This window comes from Vidua macroura, unplaced genomic scaffold (assembly GCF_024509145.1).
Source record: "Vidua macroura isolate BioBank_ID:100142 unplaced genomic scaffold, ASM2450914v1 whyUn_scaffold_161, whole genome shotgun sequence".
Classification (NCBI taxonomy): Eukaryota; Metazoa; Chordata; class Aves; order Passeriformes; family Viduidae; genus Vidua; species Vidua macroura.
In genome coordinates this window covers 45,957-60,727 of record NW_026530558.1, presented here as the reverse complement: position 1 = coordinate 60,727, position 14,771 = coordinate 45,957, and the positions used below count along the sequence as shown (strand labels likewise).

At 46.3% G+C, this 14,771-nt stretch overlaps 1 protein-coding gene across 1 annotated transcript; it reads left to right on the top strand.

Moving 5' to 3' along the window:
• The first annotated feature begins 4,749 nt into the window (after nucleotides 1–4,749).
• On the top strand, nucleotides 4,750–13,642 carry AP2S1 (adaptor related protein complex 2 subunit sigma 1). Its single transcript, XM_053969300.1, has 5 exons — nucleotides 4,750–4,947; nucleotides 7,237–7,386; nucleotides 8,863–8,976; nucleotides 9,094–9,153; nucleotides 13,401–13,642. Exons 1-5 carry the CDS (start codon nucleotides 4,945–4,947, stop codon nucleotides 13,500–13,502), a joined length of 429 nt encoding a protein of 142 aa, XP_053825275.1. The 5' UTR covers nucleotides 4,750–4,944; the 3' UTR covers nucleotides 13,503–13,642.
• The last annotated feature ends 1,129 nt before the right edge of the window (nucleotides 13,643–14,771 follow it).

Below are 14,771 nucleotides of genomic sequence, written 5' to 3'. Positions count from 1 at the left end.
CAACCAAAGACCCTCCATGGTGGACACAACTTGTCCACCATGATGGACAACTTCTCCACCCAACCCAAAACTCTCCATGGTGGACACAGCTGCTCCACCCAACCAAGAGTCACCATGGTGGACACAACTTCTCCACCCAACCCAAGACCCTCCATGGTGGACTCCCGAAAATTCCCAATTTTCCCCGAAATTCCCCATTTTTTTCCCAAAATTCCCAGTTTTTTTCCCGTGAGTCAGCAGCTCCTGATTGACCCCAAAATTCCCGGGATGAATCCTCACCCAGAGCAGGAAATTCCGGCTTTAAACACCCAAAAATTCCCGATTTTCCCCTGGAATTCCCAATTTTTTTTAAATTTCCTGAGTCAGCAGTTCCTGACTGATCCCAAAATTCCCTAAAAATCAAAAAAATTCCCAAAATTCCCAGGATGAATCCTCACCCAGAGCAGGAAATTCCACCTTGAAGCACCCAAAAATTCCCAATTTTCCCCGGAATTCCCGATTTTTTCCCCTGAAATTCCGATTTTTCCTGGAATTCCCTGAGTCAGCAGTTCCTGACTGACTCCAAAATTCCCTAAAATCCCAAAAATTCCCAAAACTCCCAAAATTCCAGGGATGAATCCTCACCCAGAGCAGGAAATTCCACCTTGAAGCACCCAAAAATTCCCAATTTTCCCCGGAATTCCCGATTTTTCCCTGGAATTCCCGTTTTTTTCCCCTGACTCAGCATTTCCTGGTTGATTCCAAAGTCCAGCAACGCCGGAGCTGCCGGAGAGGGGGGGGAGGGGAGAGGTCGGAATTTTCCTCCTTTTTTCCCAAAAAATTCCCCGTTGGAAACCTCAAATCCCTCCCAAAAATTCCCCAAAATTCCCAAAATTCCCAAAAAAAAAAGGATTTTTCCACCTCCCGATGCCAAAATTCCGGGAATTTCTCAAGGTCAAAGCTCTGCCCAGGAATTTGTGGAATTTTCTTCCGGATCCGGGAATTCCCCAGGGAAATTTGGGATCTGGGGCTGCAATTCCCAAAATTTGGGATTTTCTGGGGATGTTTTTCCCAATTTTGGGGATTTTCTGGAGCTGCCATTCCCAAAATTTGGGATTTTCTGGGATGTTTTTCCCAAATTCTGGGATTTCCTGGAACGTTTTTCCAAATTTTGGGATTTTCAGGGATATTTTTCCCAATTTTTGAGATTTTTTCCCAGTTTTGGGGATTTTCTGGGATGTTTTTCCCAAAATTTGGGATTTTCTGGGGATGCTTTTCCCAATTTTGGGGATTTTTGGGGATGTTTTTCCCAATTTTGGGATTTTTTTCCCAATTTTGGGGATTTTCTGGGATGTTTTCCCCAAATTCTGGGATTTTCCCTAAAAACCCCCAAAAACCCCAATAAAACCCCCAAAATTCCCAAAAAATTCCTAAAAAATTTACAAAAATTCCCTTAAAATCCCAAAAATTTCACAAAAAAACCCAATAAATCCCCCAAAAAATCCTAAAAAACCACCCAAAAAACCCCAATAAAACCCCAAAAACCCCACAAAAAATTCCCCAAAAATCCCCCAAAACCCCAAAAATTCCCTAAAACACCCCCAAAAAAACCCAAAAAAATCCCCAGAAATTCCCAAGAATATCCTAAAAAAAAAACCCCAAAAAACCCCAAAATTCCCCAAAAAAAACCCCAAAAAAACCCCAAAAAAAACCCCAATAAAACCCAAAAAAACACCCAAAAAATCCCCCCCAAAAACCCCAAAAATTTCCCAAAAAAACACCAAAAAATTCCCAAAAAATCCCCCCCAAAAAAGCCCCAAAAAATTCCCAAAAAAACCCCAAAAGTTCCCAAAAAACACCCAAAAAAACCCGAAAAAAACCCCAAATAATCCTAAAAAAACCCCCAAAAAATTCCAAAAAATTCCCAAGAAAATCCCAAGGAAACCCCCAAAAACCCCAAAAAATTCCCAAAAAAAACCCCAAAAAATTCCCCAAAATTCCCAATAAAACCCAAAAAAATCCCCAATAAATTCCCAAAAATCCCCCAAAAATTCCCCAAAAAAACCCAAAAAACCCCCAAAAATTCCCCAAAAAAACCCCAAAAAACCCCAAAAAAACCCAAAAAATCCCCAAAAAACCCAATAAAACCCCCAAAAAATTCCCAAACATTCCCAAAAATTCCCCAAACTCCCCGGGGAGGGGACCCCCCCCCCTTTTTTTCCCTGGAACCCCAAAAATTTGGGGAGAAAGGATTTTTGGGGGGGAATTTTGGGTTTTTTTTGGGAATCCAAAGGAGCTTTTTTGGTGCCTGAGAACATCGAGAACTCCAGGGAAAAAAAAAACAAAAAAAATGGAATTTGGGGAGGGGGATTTGAGGGGAGACCCCAATTTGGGGAGGGGGATTTGAGGGGAGACCCCAATTTGGGGAGGGGGATTTGAGGAATTTGGGGAGGGGGATTTGAGGGGAGACCCCAATTTGGGGAGGTGGATTTGAGGAATTTGGGGAGGGGGATTTGAGGGGAGACCCCAATTTGGGGAGGGGGATTTGAGGAATTTGGGGAGGGGGATTGGAGGAATTTGGGGAGGGGGATTTGAGGGGAGACCCCAATTTGGGGAGGGGGATTTGAGGAATTTGGGGAGGGGGATTGGAGGGGGGATCCCTCTAATTTGGGGAGGGGGGAACCCAATTTGGGGAGGGGGATTTGAGAGGAGACCCCAATTTGGGGAGGGAGATTTGAGGAATTTGGGGAGGGGGATTTGAGGGAAGACCCCAATTTGGGGAGGGGGATTTGAGGAATTTGGGGAGGGGGATTTGAGGGGAGACCCCAATTTGGGGAGGGGGATTGGAGGAATTTGGGGAGGGGGATTTGAGGTGGGATCCCCTTAATTTGGGGAGGGGTCTCCCCCAAATTTGGGGTGGTCTCCCCCGTAAACCTCCCAATTTGGGGGTGGTCTCCCCTCCAACTCCCCCCTAAATTGGGGGTGGTTTCCCCCTTAATCCCTCCCAAATTGGGGGTGGTCTCCACCAATCCCCCCAATTTGGGGGTGGTCTCCCCTCCAGTCCCCCCCTAAATTTGGGGGTGGTCTCCCCTCTATGTACCCTGAAAATTGGGGGTGGTCTCCCCCATAAGCCCCCCAATTTGGGGGTGGTCTCCCGTCCAACTCCCCCCTAAATTGGGGGTGGTTTCCCCCTTAAGCCCTCCCAACTTGGGGGTGGTCTCCCCCAGTCCCCCCAATTTTGGGGTGGTCTCCTCTCAAAATCCCCCCAAATTTGGGGGTGGTCTCCCCCATAAACCTCCCAATTTGGGGGTGGTCTCCCCTCTATGTACCCCGAAAATTGGGGGTGGTCTCTCCTCCAAATTGGGGGTGGTCTCCCCTCTATGTACCCTCAAATTGGGGGTGGTCTCCCCTCCAGTCCCCCCCAAACTGGAGCACTCTCCCCTCCGAATCCCCCCCCCCCAATTTAGGGGTGGTCTCCCCCTCCCTTAAGCCCCCTCCCCAATTTTGGGGTCCCCCCCCTCTCCCCTTGCCGGGGGTCTCCCCCCCACAGCCCCCCATGAATGCCCGGCGCGACCATTGAGAACGCACGGATGGGGGGGGGGGGCGGGGGTCTCATCCTCCCCCCCACGGGGGGTGGTCTCTGCCGGGCCCCCCTCACGGGCCGCTCCCCCCCCCCCCCCCCCCGCGGGGGCCATGGGCCGGCCCGGCGGGCGCGCGGCGGGCGGGGGTGGGGCGGCCCATTGTTCTTTTAGGGGGGGGGGGTGGGGGTTTCCAGAGAGAAAAGGCGGCGATGGTGGCGCTGAGGGTGAGGGAAGGGGAGAAGAGATTTTTTTTCCTTCTTACCGGAGAAGCAGCGGCGGCGGCGGCGGCATCGGGCCGGGCCGGGGGCGGCGGGAGGCGGCGGCAGCGCCATGTCCGCGCTCGGGGCGGCGGCGGCGGGCGGGGCGAGGGCGGCGGGGGCCGCCGGGGCGGGCTCGGCCTGTAATGGCGGCGGCGCCTTCCTCCTCCTCTAAACCCCCCCCCCACCCTCAGCCCTCAGCCGCCTCCTCCTCCTCCTCCTCCTCCTCCTCCCTCCGCCTCCGCCTTCACGATCACGGAGGGGGGGGGGGGTGGGAAATGGCGGGAGCGCGTGCGCGGCGGGAGGGGCGGGGCGGCACCGTGAGGGCAGCGGCGGGAGCGGCGGGAGGGGCGGGGCTAAAGCAGGGGGCGGGGTTAAGGGGCGGGGCTTGGAGGAGAGCGCCGGGAATTTTGGTTGGGGGAGGGAAAACCGGGATTTTTTTTTTTTTTTTTTTTTTCTTGGGGAGGGGGAAAACCGGGAATTTTTGCGGGGAAAACCGGGAATATTTGAGGCGCAAAACCGGGAATGGTGAGGAGGGAAGGAAGCAAAGACCGGCGGGAATTTTGGGGTGGGGGGAAGGAATGGGAGGGGCCAGGAGAGCGGAGTGGGCGTGTTTTAGGGCGTGGCCTGGAGGGGGGGCGGAACGAGCGGGATTTTGAGGCGGGGGGCGGCGGAATTTGGGGAGGGGGCGAAAACCGGGATGGGCGGGAGGGAGAGAGAATTTGGAGAGGGGGAATGAGGAAAGGGGGCGTGGCTAAGAGCGGTGTGGGCGTGGCGCGACCGCGGAGGTGGGGTTGAAATTTGGGGAGGGGGCTACAAATCTCCTCTTCCTTCATTCCTCAATTTGAGGAGGGGGCGCTGAGAATTTTGGGGAGGGGGGAGGCGGGAATTTGAGGGAGGAGCGGGAAACGTGAGGGGGGGAAAGGGCGGGAACGGGAGGTTCCGCGCAGGCGCAGTGCGGGCGGCGCGGGGGCGCCCCCTGGCGGAGGCGGGAAGCGGCGGGGCCTGGCTGTGAGGGGGGGGCGGAACCGGCAACGGAACCGGGATCGGAACCGGGATCAGAACCGGGATCAGAACCGGGAACGGAACCGGGATCGGAACCGGGGGGGCCTCAGGCCGGCACCGCCATGGTGAGAACCCCTGAGGGCACCGGACAACCGGGGGCGACAGCGGGAACGGGAGGTGGGGAAGGATCCGGGGGGGCCTCGGGCCTGGAACTCCCTGAGGGGAAGGGGGGGGGGGGGGACTGGGGTTCTGAGGGGGGGGGCGATTTAAATATTTTTAGGTTTTTTATCCGAAGATTTTTGGGGTGTTTTGAGGTTTTTTTTCGAATTTAGGGTCATTTTGAGGGGTTCTGATGGGGAAGTTCATTACTTTGGGGTTTTTATGAGGGGATTTTGGGGTTTTTTTCCCAATTTAGGGTCCTTTTTGAGGGGTTCTGAGGGGAAACTTCACTATTTTTACATTTTTATGAGGAGATTTTGGGGTGTTTTGAGGTTTTTTCCCAATTTAGGGTCCTTTTTGAGGGGATTTTGAGGGGCTCTGAGGGGGAAGTTCACTATTTTTACATTTTTATGAGGAGATTTTGGGGTGTTTTGAGGATTTTTCCCAATTTAGGGTCTTTTTGAGGGGCTCTGAGGGGAGATTGAATTATTTTTGGGTTTTATGAGGAGATCTTGGGGTGTTTTTTTTTTTTTTTTTTTTTTTCAAGTTATATTATTTTTAAGGGTTTTTCACTATTTTAGGGGTTTTTATGAGGGAATTTTGGGGTGTAATGGAATTTTTCCCGATTTCTCCCAAATTTTAACCTTCCCAAAATCCCATTTTTTTTGGGAATTCCGGGGCAGATCCGCTTCATCCTGATCCTCCATTAAATCACCATAAAATCTGAATTTCAATCCTGATAAAATGGGAATTTCAGGGACAGAATTTTCCCAATTTCTCCCAAATTTTAACCTTCCCAAAATCCCATTTTTTTTTTGGGAATTTTGGGAATTCTTGGAAGATCCGCTTCATCCTGATCCTCCATTAAATCACCATAAAATCTGAATTTCAATCCTGATAAAATGGGAATTTCAGGGACAGAATTTTCCCAATTTCTCCCAAATTTTAACCTTCCCAAAATCCCATTTTTTTTTTGGGAATTTTGGGAATTCTTGGAAGATCCGCTTCATCCTGATCCTCCATTAAATCATGATAAAATCTGAATTTCAATCCCGATAAAATGGGAATTTCAAGGACAGAATTTTTCCGATTTCTTCCAAATTTTTACCTCCCAAAATCCCATTTTTTTTTGGGAATTCCGGGGCAGATCCGCTTCATCCTGATCCTCCATTAAATCACCATAAAATCTGAATTTCAATCCTGATCAAATGGGAATTTCAGGGACGGAATTTTCCCGATTTCTCCCAAATTTTAACCCTTCCAAAATCCCATTTTTTTTGGGAATTCCGGGGCAGATCCGCTTCATCCTGATCCTCCATTAAATCACCATAAAATCTGAATTTCAATCCTGATAAAATGGGAATTTCAGGGACAGAATTTTCCCAATTTCTCCCAAATTTTAACCTCCCAAAATCTCTTTTTTTTTTTGGGAATTCCGGGGCAGATCCGCTTCATCCTGATCCAGAACCAGGCTGGGAACCCTCCATTAAATCACCATAAAATCTGAATTTCAACGCTGATCAAATGGGAATTTCAAGGACAGAATTTTCCCGATTTCTCCCAAATTTTAACCTCCCAAAATCTCAATTTTTGGGGGGGAATTTTAGGAATTCTTGGAAGATCCGCTTCATCCTGATCCTCCATTAAATCACCATAAAATCTGAATTTCAATCCTGATAAAATGGGAATTTCAAGGACAGAATTTTCCCGATTTCCCCCAAATTTTAACCTTCCCAAAATCCCATTTTTTTGGGGGGAATTTTGGGAATTCTTGGAAGATCCGCTTCATCCTGATCCTCCATTAAATCACCATAAAATCTGAATTTCAATCCTGATAAAATGGGAATTTCAAGGACAGAATTTTCCCGATTTCTCCCAAATTTTAACCTCCCAAAATCCCATTTTTTTGGGGGGAATTTTGGGAATTCCGGGGCAGATCCGCTTCATCCTGATCCTCCATTAAATCACCATAAAATCTGAATTTCGATGCTGATCAAATGGGAATTTCAAGGGACAGAATTTTCCCAATTTCTCCCAAATTTTAACCTTCCCAAAATCCCATTTTTTTTGGGAATTCCGGGGCAGATCCGCTTCATCCTGATCCAGAACCGGGCTGGGAACCCTCCATTAAATCACCGTAAAAATCTGAATTTCGATGCTGATAAAATGGGAATTTCAAGGACAGAATTTTCCCGATTTCTCCCAAATTTTAACCTTCCCAAAATCCCATTTTTTTTTTGGGAATTCCGGGGCAGATCCGCTTCATCCTGATCCAGAACCGGGCCGGCAAGACCCGCCTGGCCAAGTGGTACATGCAGTTCGATGACGACGAGAAGCAGAAACTCATCGAGGAGGTTCACGCCGTGGTCACCGTCAGGGACGCCAAACACACCAATTTCGTCGAGGTAAAAACCCCCAAATCGACGCTTTTCACCCCAAAATCACCTTGATCCACCCCAAAATCGCCATTTTTACCCCAAAATTGGCATTATCTGCCCCAAAATTGCCATTTTTTACTCCAAAATTGCCATTATCTGCCCCAAAATTGCCATTTTTTACTCCAAAATTGCCATTATCTGCCCTCAAAATCGCCATTTTTACCCCAAAATCGCCTTGATCCACCCAAAATTGCCATTTTTTCCCCTCATGATCACAATTTCTTACCCCAAAATCACCTTTATCCACCCCAAAATGGCCATTTTTACCCCAAAATCACCTTGATCCACCCCAAAATCGCCATTTTTACTCCAAAATTGCCATTTTTACCCCAAAATCGCCTTGATCCACCCCAAAATTGCCATTTTTACTCCAAAATTGCCATTTTTACTCCAAAATCACCTTGATCCACCCCAAAATCGCCATTTTTTACTCCAAAATTGCCATTTTTACTCCAAAATCACCTTGATCCACCCCAAAATCGCCATTTTTTACTCCAAAATTGCCATTATCTGCCCTCAAAATCGCCGTTTTTACCCCAAAATTGCCTTTTTTTCCCTCATGATCACAAATTTTTGCCAGAGCTCCCAATCCCTCCCAGTCCATCCCAGTCCATCCCAGTCCATCCCAGTGCCTCCCAGTTAATCCCAGTTGTTCCAACACCTCTCCCAGTCCATCCCAGTCCCTCCCAGTCCCTCCCAGTCCCTCCCAGTCCATCCCAGTCCATCCCAGTAACTCCCAGTTCCCCCCAGTTCCGCAATTTCAAGATCATTTACCGCCGCTACGCCGGCCTCCAGAGCTCCCAGTCCATCCCAGTTCATCCCAGTGCTCCCAGTCCATCCCAGTCCATCCCAGTGCCTCCCAGTCCCTCCCAGTCCCTCCCAGTAACTCCCAGTTCCCCCCAGTTCCGCAATTTCAAGATCATTTACCGCCGCTACGCCGGCCTCCAGTGCTCCCAGTGCCTCCCAGTCCATCCCAGTAACTCCCAGTCCATCCCAGTCCCTCCCAGTCCATCCCAGTCCCTCCCAGTCCCTCCCAGTTCCCTCCCAGTTCCTCCCAGTCCATCCCAGTCCCTCCCAGTTCCTCCCAGTAACTCCCAGTTCCCCCCAGTTCCGCAATTTCAAGATCATTTACCGCCGCTACGCCGGCCTCCAGAGCTCCCAGTCCATCCCAGTTCATCCCAGTCCATCCCAGTCCATCCCAGTTCATCCCAGTGCCTCCCAGTCCCTCCCAGTCCCTCCCAGTCCCTCCCAGTCCATCCCAGTAACTCCCAGTTCCTCCCAGTCCCTCCCAGTAACTCCCAGTTCCTCCCAGTCCCTCCCAGTCCATCCCAGTTCATCCCAGTAACTCCCAGTCCATCCCAGTCCATCCCAGTTCCCTCCCAGTCCCTCCCAGTCCATCCCAGTCCCTCCCAGTTCCTCCCAGTAACTCCCAGTTCCCCGCAGTTCCGCAATTTCAAGATCATTTACCGCCGCTACGCCGGGCTCTACTTCTGCATCTGCGTGGACGTCACCGACAACAACCTGGCCTACCTGGAGGCCATCCACAACTTCGTGGAGGTGGGCGCCTCATTAACCCCGTAATTAACTCCTTAATGAACCCCCCCGGCCCCTTCGTTAACCCTCCCCGACCGCGCTTTAATTAACTGGGGCCGTTAATTAATTGGGGGTCCCCAGGTGCTCAACGAGTATTTCCACAACGTCTGCGAGCTCGACCTCGTCTTCAACTTCTACAAGGTTTGGGGGGGTCGTTAATTTGGGGAGGGGTCCTGGGGGGGTTAATTAATTCGGGGAGGGGTCCTGGGGGGTTTAATTAATTTGGGGAGGGGTCCTGGATTGATTAATTAATTTGGGGAGGGGTCTTTGCTCATTTGGGGAGGGGTCCTGGGGTTTAATTAATTTGGGGAGGGGTCCTGGAAGAATTAATTAATTTGGGGAGGGGTCCTGGGGGGTTTAATTAATTTGGGGAGGGGTCCTGGGGGTTAATTAATTTGAGGAGGGGTCCTGAAGGATTAATTAATTTGGGGAGGGGTCCTGGGGGGTTTAATTAATTTGGGGAGGGGTCTTTGTTCATTAATATGAGGAGGGGTCCTGGGGGGTTCATTAATTTGGGGAGGGGTCCTGGGGATGTTCATTAATTCGGGGAGGGGTCCTGGGGGGATTAATTAATTTGGGGAGGGGTCCTGGATTGATTAATTAATTTGGGGAGGGGTCCTGGGGGCTTTAATTAATTCGGGGAGGGGTCCTGGGGGGATTAATTAATTTGGGGAGGGGTCCTGGATTGATTAATTAATTTGGGGAGGGGTCTTTGTTCATTCGGGGGGTCCAGGGGGGTTTTGGGGTGATTTTTGCTGATTTTGGGCCATTTTTGGATGAATTTTGGGCTGATTTTGGCCATTTTTGGGGAGATTTTGGGAAGATTTTTGATGATTTTGGGGTAATTCTCCAAGTTTTGGGGAGATTTTGGCTGATTTTGGCCATTTTTAATGATTTTTGTCTGATTTTGGGTTTTTTTGGGGATTTTTAGGTGCACACAGTGGTGGATGAGCTGTTCCTGCCTGGGTTTTGGGCTCATTTTGGGTTATTTTGGGTCATTTTTAGATATTTTGGTGAATTTTTGGCCATTTTTTTTGCTGATTTTTGGGTGTTTTTGGCCATTTTTAATTATTTTTGTCTGATTTTGGGTTTTTTTGGGGATTTTTAGGTGCACACAGTGGTGGATGAGCTGTTCCTGCCTGGGTTTTGGGCTCATTTTGGGTTATTTTGGGTTATTTTGGGTTATTTTTAGATATTTTTGGGGTGTTTTTTGCTGATTTTTGGGTGTTTTTGGCTGATTTTTGTCTGATTTTGGGTTTTTTTGGGGATTTTTAGGTGCACACAGTGGTGGATGAGCTGTTCCTGCCTGGGTTTTGGGCTCATTTTAGGTTATTTTGGGTCATTTTGGGTTATTTTGGGTTATTTTTAGATATTTTTGGGGTGTTTTTTGCTGATTTTTGGGTGTTTTTGGCCATTTTTAATTATTTTTGTCTGATTTTGGGTTTTTTTTGGGGATTTTTAGGTGCACACAGTGGTGGATGAGCTGTTCCTGCCTGGGTTTTGGGCTCATTTTGGGTTATTTTGGGTCATTTTTAGATATTTTGGTGAATTTTTGGCCATTTTTTTTGCTGATTTTTGGGTGTTTTTGGCCATTTTTAATTATTTTTGTCTGATTTTGGGTTTTTTTTGGGGATTTTTAGGTGCACACAGTGGTGGATGAGCTGTTCCTGCCTGGGTTTTGGGCTCATTTTGGGTCATTTTGGGTTATTTTGGGTTATTTTTAGATATTTTTGGGGTGTTTTTTGCTGATTTTTGGGTGGTTTTGGCCATTTTTAATTATTTTTGTCTCATTTTGGGTTTTTTTGGGGATTTTTAGGTGCACACAGTGGTGGATGAGCTGTTCCTGCCTGGGTTTTGGGCTCATTTTGGGTTATTTTGGGTTATTTTTAGATATTTTGGTGAATTTTTGGCCATTTTTTTGCTGATTTTTGGGTGTTTTTGGCCATTTTTAATTATTTTTGTCTGATTTTGGGTTTTTTGGGATTTTTTAGGTGCACACAGTGGTGGATGAGCTGTTCCTGCCTGGGTTTTGGGGCTCATTTTGGGTTATTTTGGGTCATTTTGGGTTATTTTTAGATATTTTTGGCCATTTTTTTGCTGATTTTTGGGTGTTTTTGGCCATTTTTAAATGTTTTTTGTCTGATTTTGGGTTTTTTTGGGTTTTTTTAGGTGCACACAGTGGTGGATGAGCTGTTCCTGCCTGGGTTTTGGGCTCATTTTGGGTCATTTTGGGTTATTTTGGGTTATTTTGGGTCATTTTTAGATATTTTGGTGAATTTTTGGCCTTTTTTTTTGCTGATTTTTGGGTTTTTTTTTGGCCATTTTTAATTATTTTTGTCTGATTTTGGGTTTTTTGGGGATTTTTAGGTGTACACAGTGGTGGATGAGCTGTTCCTGCCTGGGTTTTGGGCTCATTTTGGGTCATTTTGGGTTATTTTGGGTTATTTTGGGTTATTTTTAGATATTTTTGGGTTGTTTTTTGCTGATTTTTGGGTGTTTTTGGCTGATTTTTCTCTGATTTTGGGTTTTTTTTGGGGATTTTTAGGTGCACACAGTGGTGGATGAGCTGTTCCTGCCTGGGTTTTGGGCTCATTTTGGGTCATTTTGGGTCATTTTGGGTTATTTTTAGATATTTTTGGGTTGTTTTTTGCTGATTTTTGGGTGTTTTTGGCCATTTTTAATTATTTTTGTCTGATTTTGGGTTTTTTGGGGATTTTTAGGTGTACACAGTGGTGGATGAGCTGTTCCTGCCTGGGTTTTGGGCTCATTTTGGGTCATTTTGGGTCATTTTGGGTTATTTTGGGTTATTTTGGGTTATTTTTAGATATTTTTGGGTTGTTTTTTGCTGATTTTTGGGTGTTTTTGGCTGATTTTTGTCTGATTTTGGGTTTTTTTTGGGGATTTTTAGGTGCACACAGTGGTGGATGAGCTGTTCCTGCCTGGGTTTTGGGCTCATTTTGGGTTATTTTGGGTTATTTTGGGTAATTTTGAGTTATTTTTAGATATTTTTGGGGTGTTTTTTGCTGATTTTTGGGTGTTTTTGGCCATTTTTAATTATTTTTGTCTGATTTTGGGTTTTTTGGGGATTTTTTAGGTGCACACAGTGCTGGATGAGCTGTTCCTGCCTGGGTTTTGGGCTCATTTTGGGTCATTTTGGGTTATTTTGGGTCATTTTGGGTTATTTTGGGTAATTTTTAGATATTTTTGGGGTGTTTTTTGCTGATTTTTGGGTGTTTTTGTCAGATTTTTGTCTGATTTGGGGTTTTTTTGGGGATTTTTAGGTGCACACAGTGGTGGATGAGCTGTTCCTGCCTGGGTTTTGGGCTCATTTTGGGTTATTTTGGGTCATTTTGGGTTATTTTGGGTTATTTTTAGATATTTTGGGGTGTTTTTTTTGCTGATTTTTGGGTGTTTTTGGCCATTTTTAATTATTTTTGTCTGATTTTGGGATTTTTTAGGTGTACACAGTGGTGGATGAGCTGTTCCTGCCTGGGTTTTGGGCTCATTTTGGGTCATTTTGGGTTATTTTTAGATATTTTTGGGGTGTTTTTTGCTGATTTTTGGGTGTTTTTGGCCATTTTTAATTATTTTTGTCTGATTTTGGGTTTTTTTGGGTTTTTTTAGGTGTACACAGTGGTGGATGAGCTGTTCCTGCCTGGGTTTTGGGCTCATTTTGGGTCATTTTGGGTTATTTTGGGTTATTTTGGGTTATTTTTAGATATTTTTGGAGTGTTTTTTGCTGATTTTTGGGTGTTTTTGGCCATTTTTAATTATTTTTCTCTGATTTTGGATTTTTTTGGGGATTTTTAGGTGCACACAGTGGTGGATGAGCTGTTCCTGCCTGGGTTTTGGGCTCATTTTGGGTCATTTTGGGTCATTTTGGGTTATTTTGGGTTATTTTGGGTTATTTTTAGATATTTTGGTGAATTTTTGGCCATTTTTTTGCTGATTTTTGGGTGTTTTTGGCCATTTTTAATTATTTTTGTCTGATTTTGGGTTTTTTGGGGATTTTTAGGTGCACACAGTGGTGGATGAGCTGTTCCTGCCTGGGTTTTGGGCTCATTTTGGGTCATTTTGGGTTATTTTGGGTTATTTTGGGTTATTTTTAGATATTTTTGGGGTGATTTTTGCTGATTTTTGGGTGATTTTGGCTGATTTTTAATTATTTTTGTCTGATTTTGGGTTTTTTTGGGTTTTTTTAGGTGTACACAGTGGTGGATGAGCTGTTCCTGCCTGGGTTTTGGGCTCATTTTGGGTCATTTTGGGTTATTTTGGGTTATTTTGGGTTATTTTTAGATATTTTTGGGGTGATTTTTGCTGATTTTTGGCTGGTTTTGGCCATTTTTAATTATTTTTGTCTGATTTTGGGTTTTTTTGGGATTTTTTAGGTGTACACAGTGGTGGATGAGATGTTCCTGGCCGGGGAAATCCGGGAGACGAGCCAGACCAAGGTGCTGAAGCAGCTGCTGATGTTGCAGTCCCTGGAATGACCCAAAACCCCCCAAAATCCCCCCAAAATCCCCCCAAAAATCCCCCAAAAATCCCCCAAATCCTCCCCAAAACGGGGGCCCTTCCACCCCCCGTCAGTGTTATTGTGGTGTGTAAAAAATGTGAATTTCTGTCCATTAAAGTGACCAAAAATGGGGTTAAATGGGTAAAAAATGACCAAAAATGGGATTAAATGGGTAAAAATTACCTAAAAATGGGGTTAAATGGGTAAAAATTTACTTAAAATGGGTTTAAATTGGTAAAAATTGACAAAAAATGGGATTAAATGGGTAAATATTGACAAAAATGGGATTAAATGGTTAAATATTGATTAAAAATTGGATTAAATGGGTAAAAAATACCTAAAAATGGGGTTAAATGGGTAAAAAGTGACCCAAAATGGGATTAAATGGGTAGAAATGGACCAAAAATGGGATAAAATTGATATAAAATAGGATAAAGTGAATTAAAAATGAGCAGAAATGGGATAAAGTGAGTTTAAAATGACAAAAAAAGAATTTAAAATGACCAAAAATGGGGCAAAGTGGGTTAAAAATGACCGAAATTGGGATAAAGTTGATTTAAAATGGGATAAAGTGAATTAAAAATGAGCAGAAATGGGATAAAGTGAGTTAAAAATGACAAAAAAAGAATTTAAAATGACCAAAAATGGGGCAAAGTGGGTTAAAAATGACCAAAATTGGGATGAAATTGATTTAAAATGGGATAAAGTGAATTAAAAATGAGCAGAAATGGGGTAAAAATGAGTTTAAAATGACCAAAAATTGGCAAAGGTGGCACTGGGGACACCCAAGGGTGGCACCGGGGACCCCAAAGGTGGCACTGGGGACATCGAGGGTGGCACCAGGGACCCCAAGGGTGGCACTGGGACCCCAGGGGTGGCACTGGAATCCCAGGGGCGGCACTGGGGACACCCAAGGGTGGCACTGGAATTCCAGGGGTGACACCAGGTGCCCCAGGGGTGGCACTGGGGACACCCCAGGGTGGCACTGGGACCCCAGGGGTGGCACACGGAGTGACACGAGCGTCACCGTGAGGTTTTATTGCCCACGTCCTGTGCCAACCTCCTGACCTCGGGGTTGGGGCACTCGGGGGGGCTCTGGGGACCCTCAGAGGGACCCCAGGGGTGGCACTGAGGACAATCAGAGATGTCACCGTGAGGTTTTATTGCCCACGTCCTGTGCCAACCTCCTGACCTCGGGGTTGGGGCACTCGGGGGGCTCTGGGGACCCTCAGAGGGACCCCAGGGG

Bases quoted from the DNA above. Each gene is read 5' to 3' on its own strand.
- AP2S1 (XM_053969300.1), top strand. The intron at 7,387-8,862 runs GTAAAAACCCCC...AGTTCCCCGCAG, and splicing joins AACACACCAATTTCGTCGAG to TTCCGCAATTTCAAGATCAT. The intron at 8,977-9,093 runs GTGGGCGCCTCA...GGGGGTCCCCAG, and splicing joins CCATCCACAACTTCGTGGAG to GTGCTCAACGAGTATTTCCA.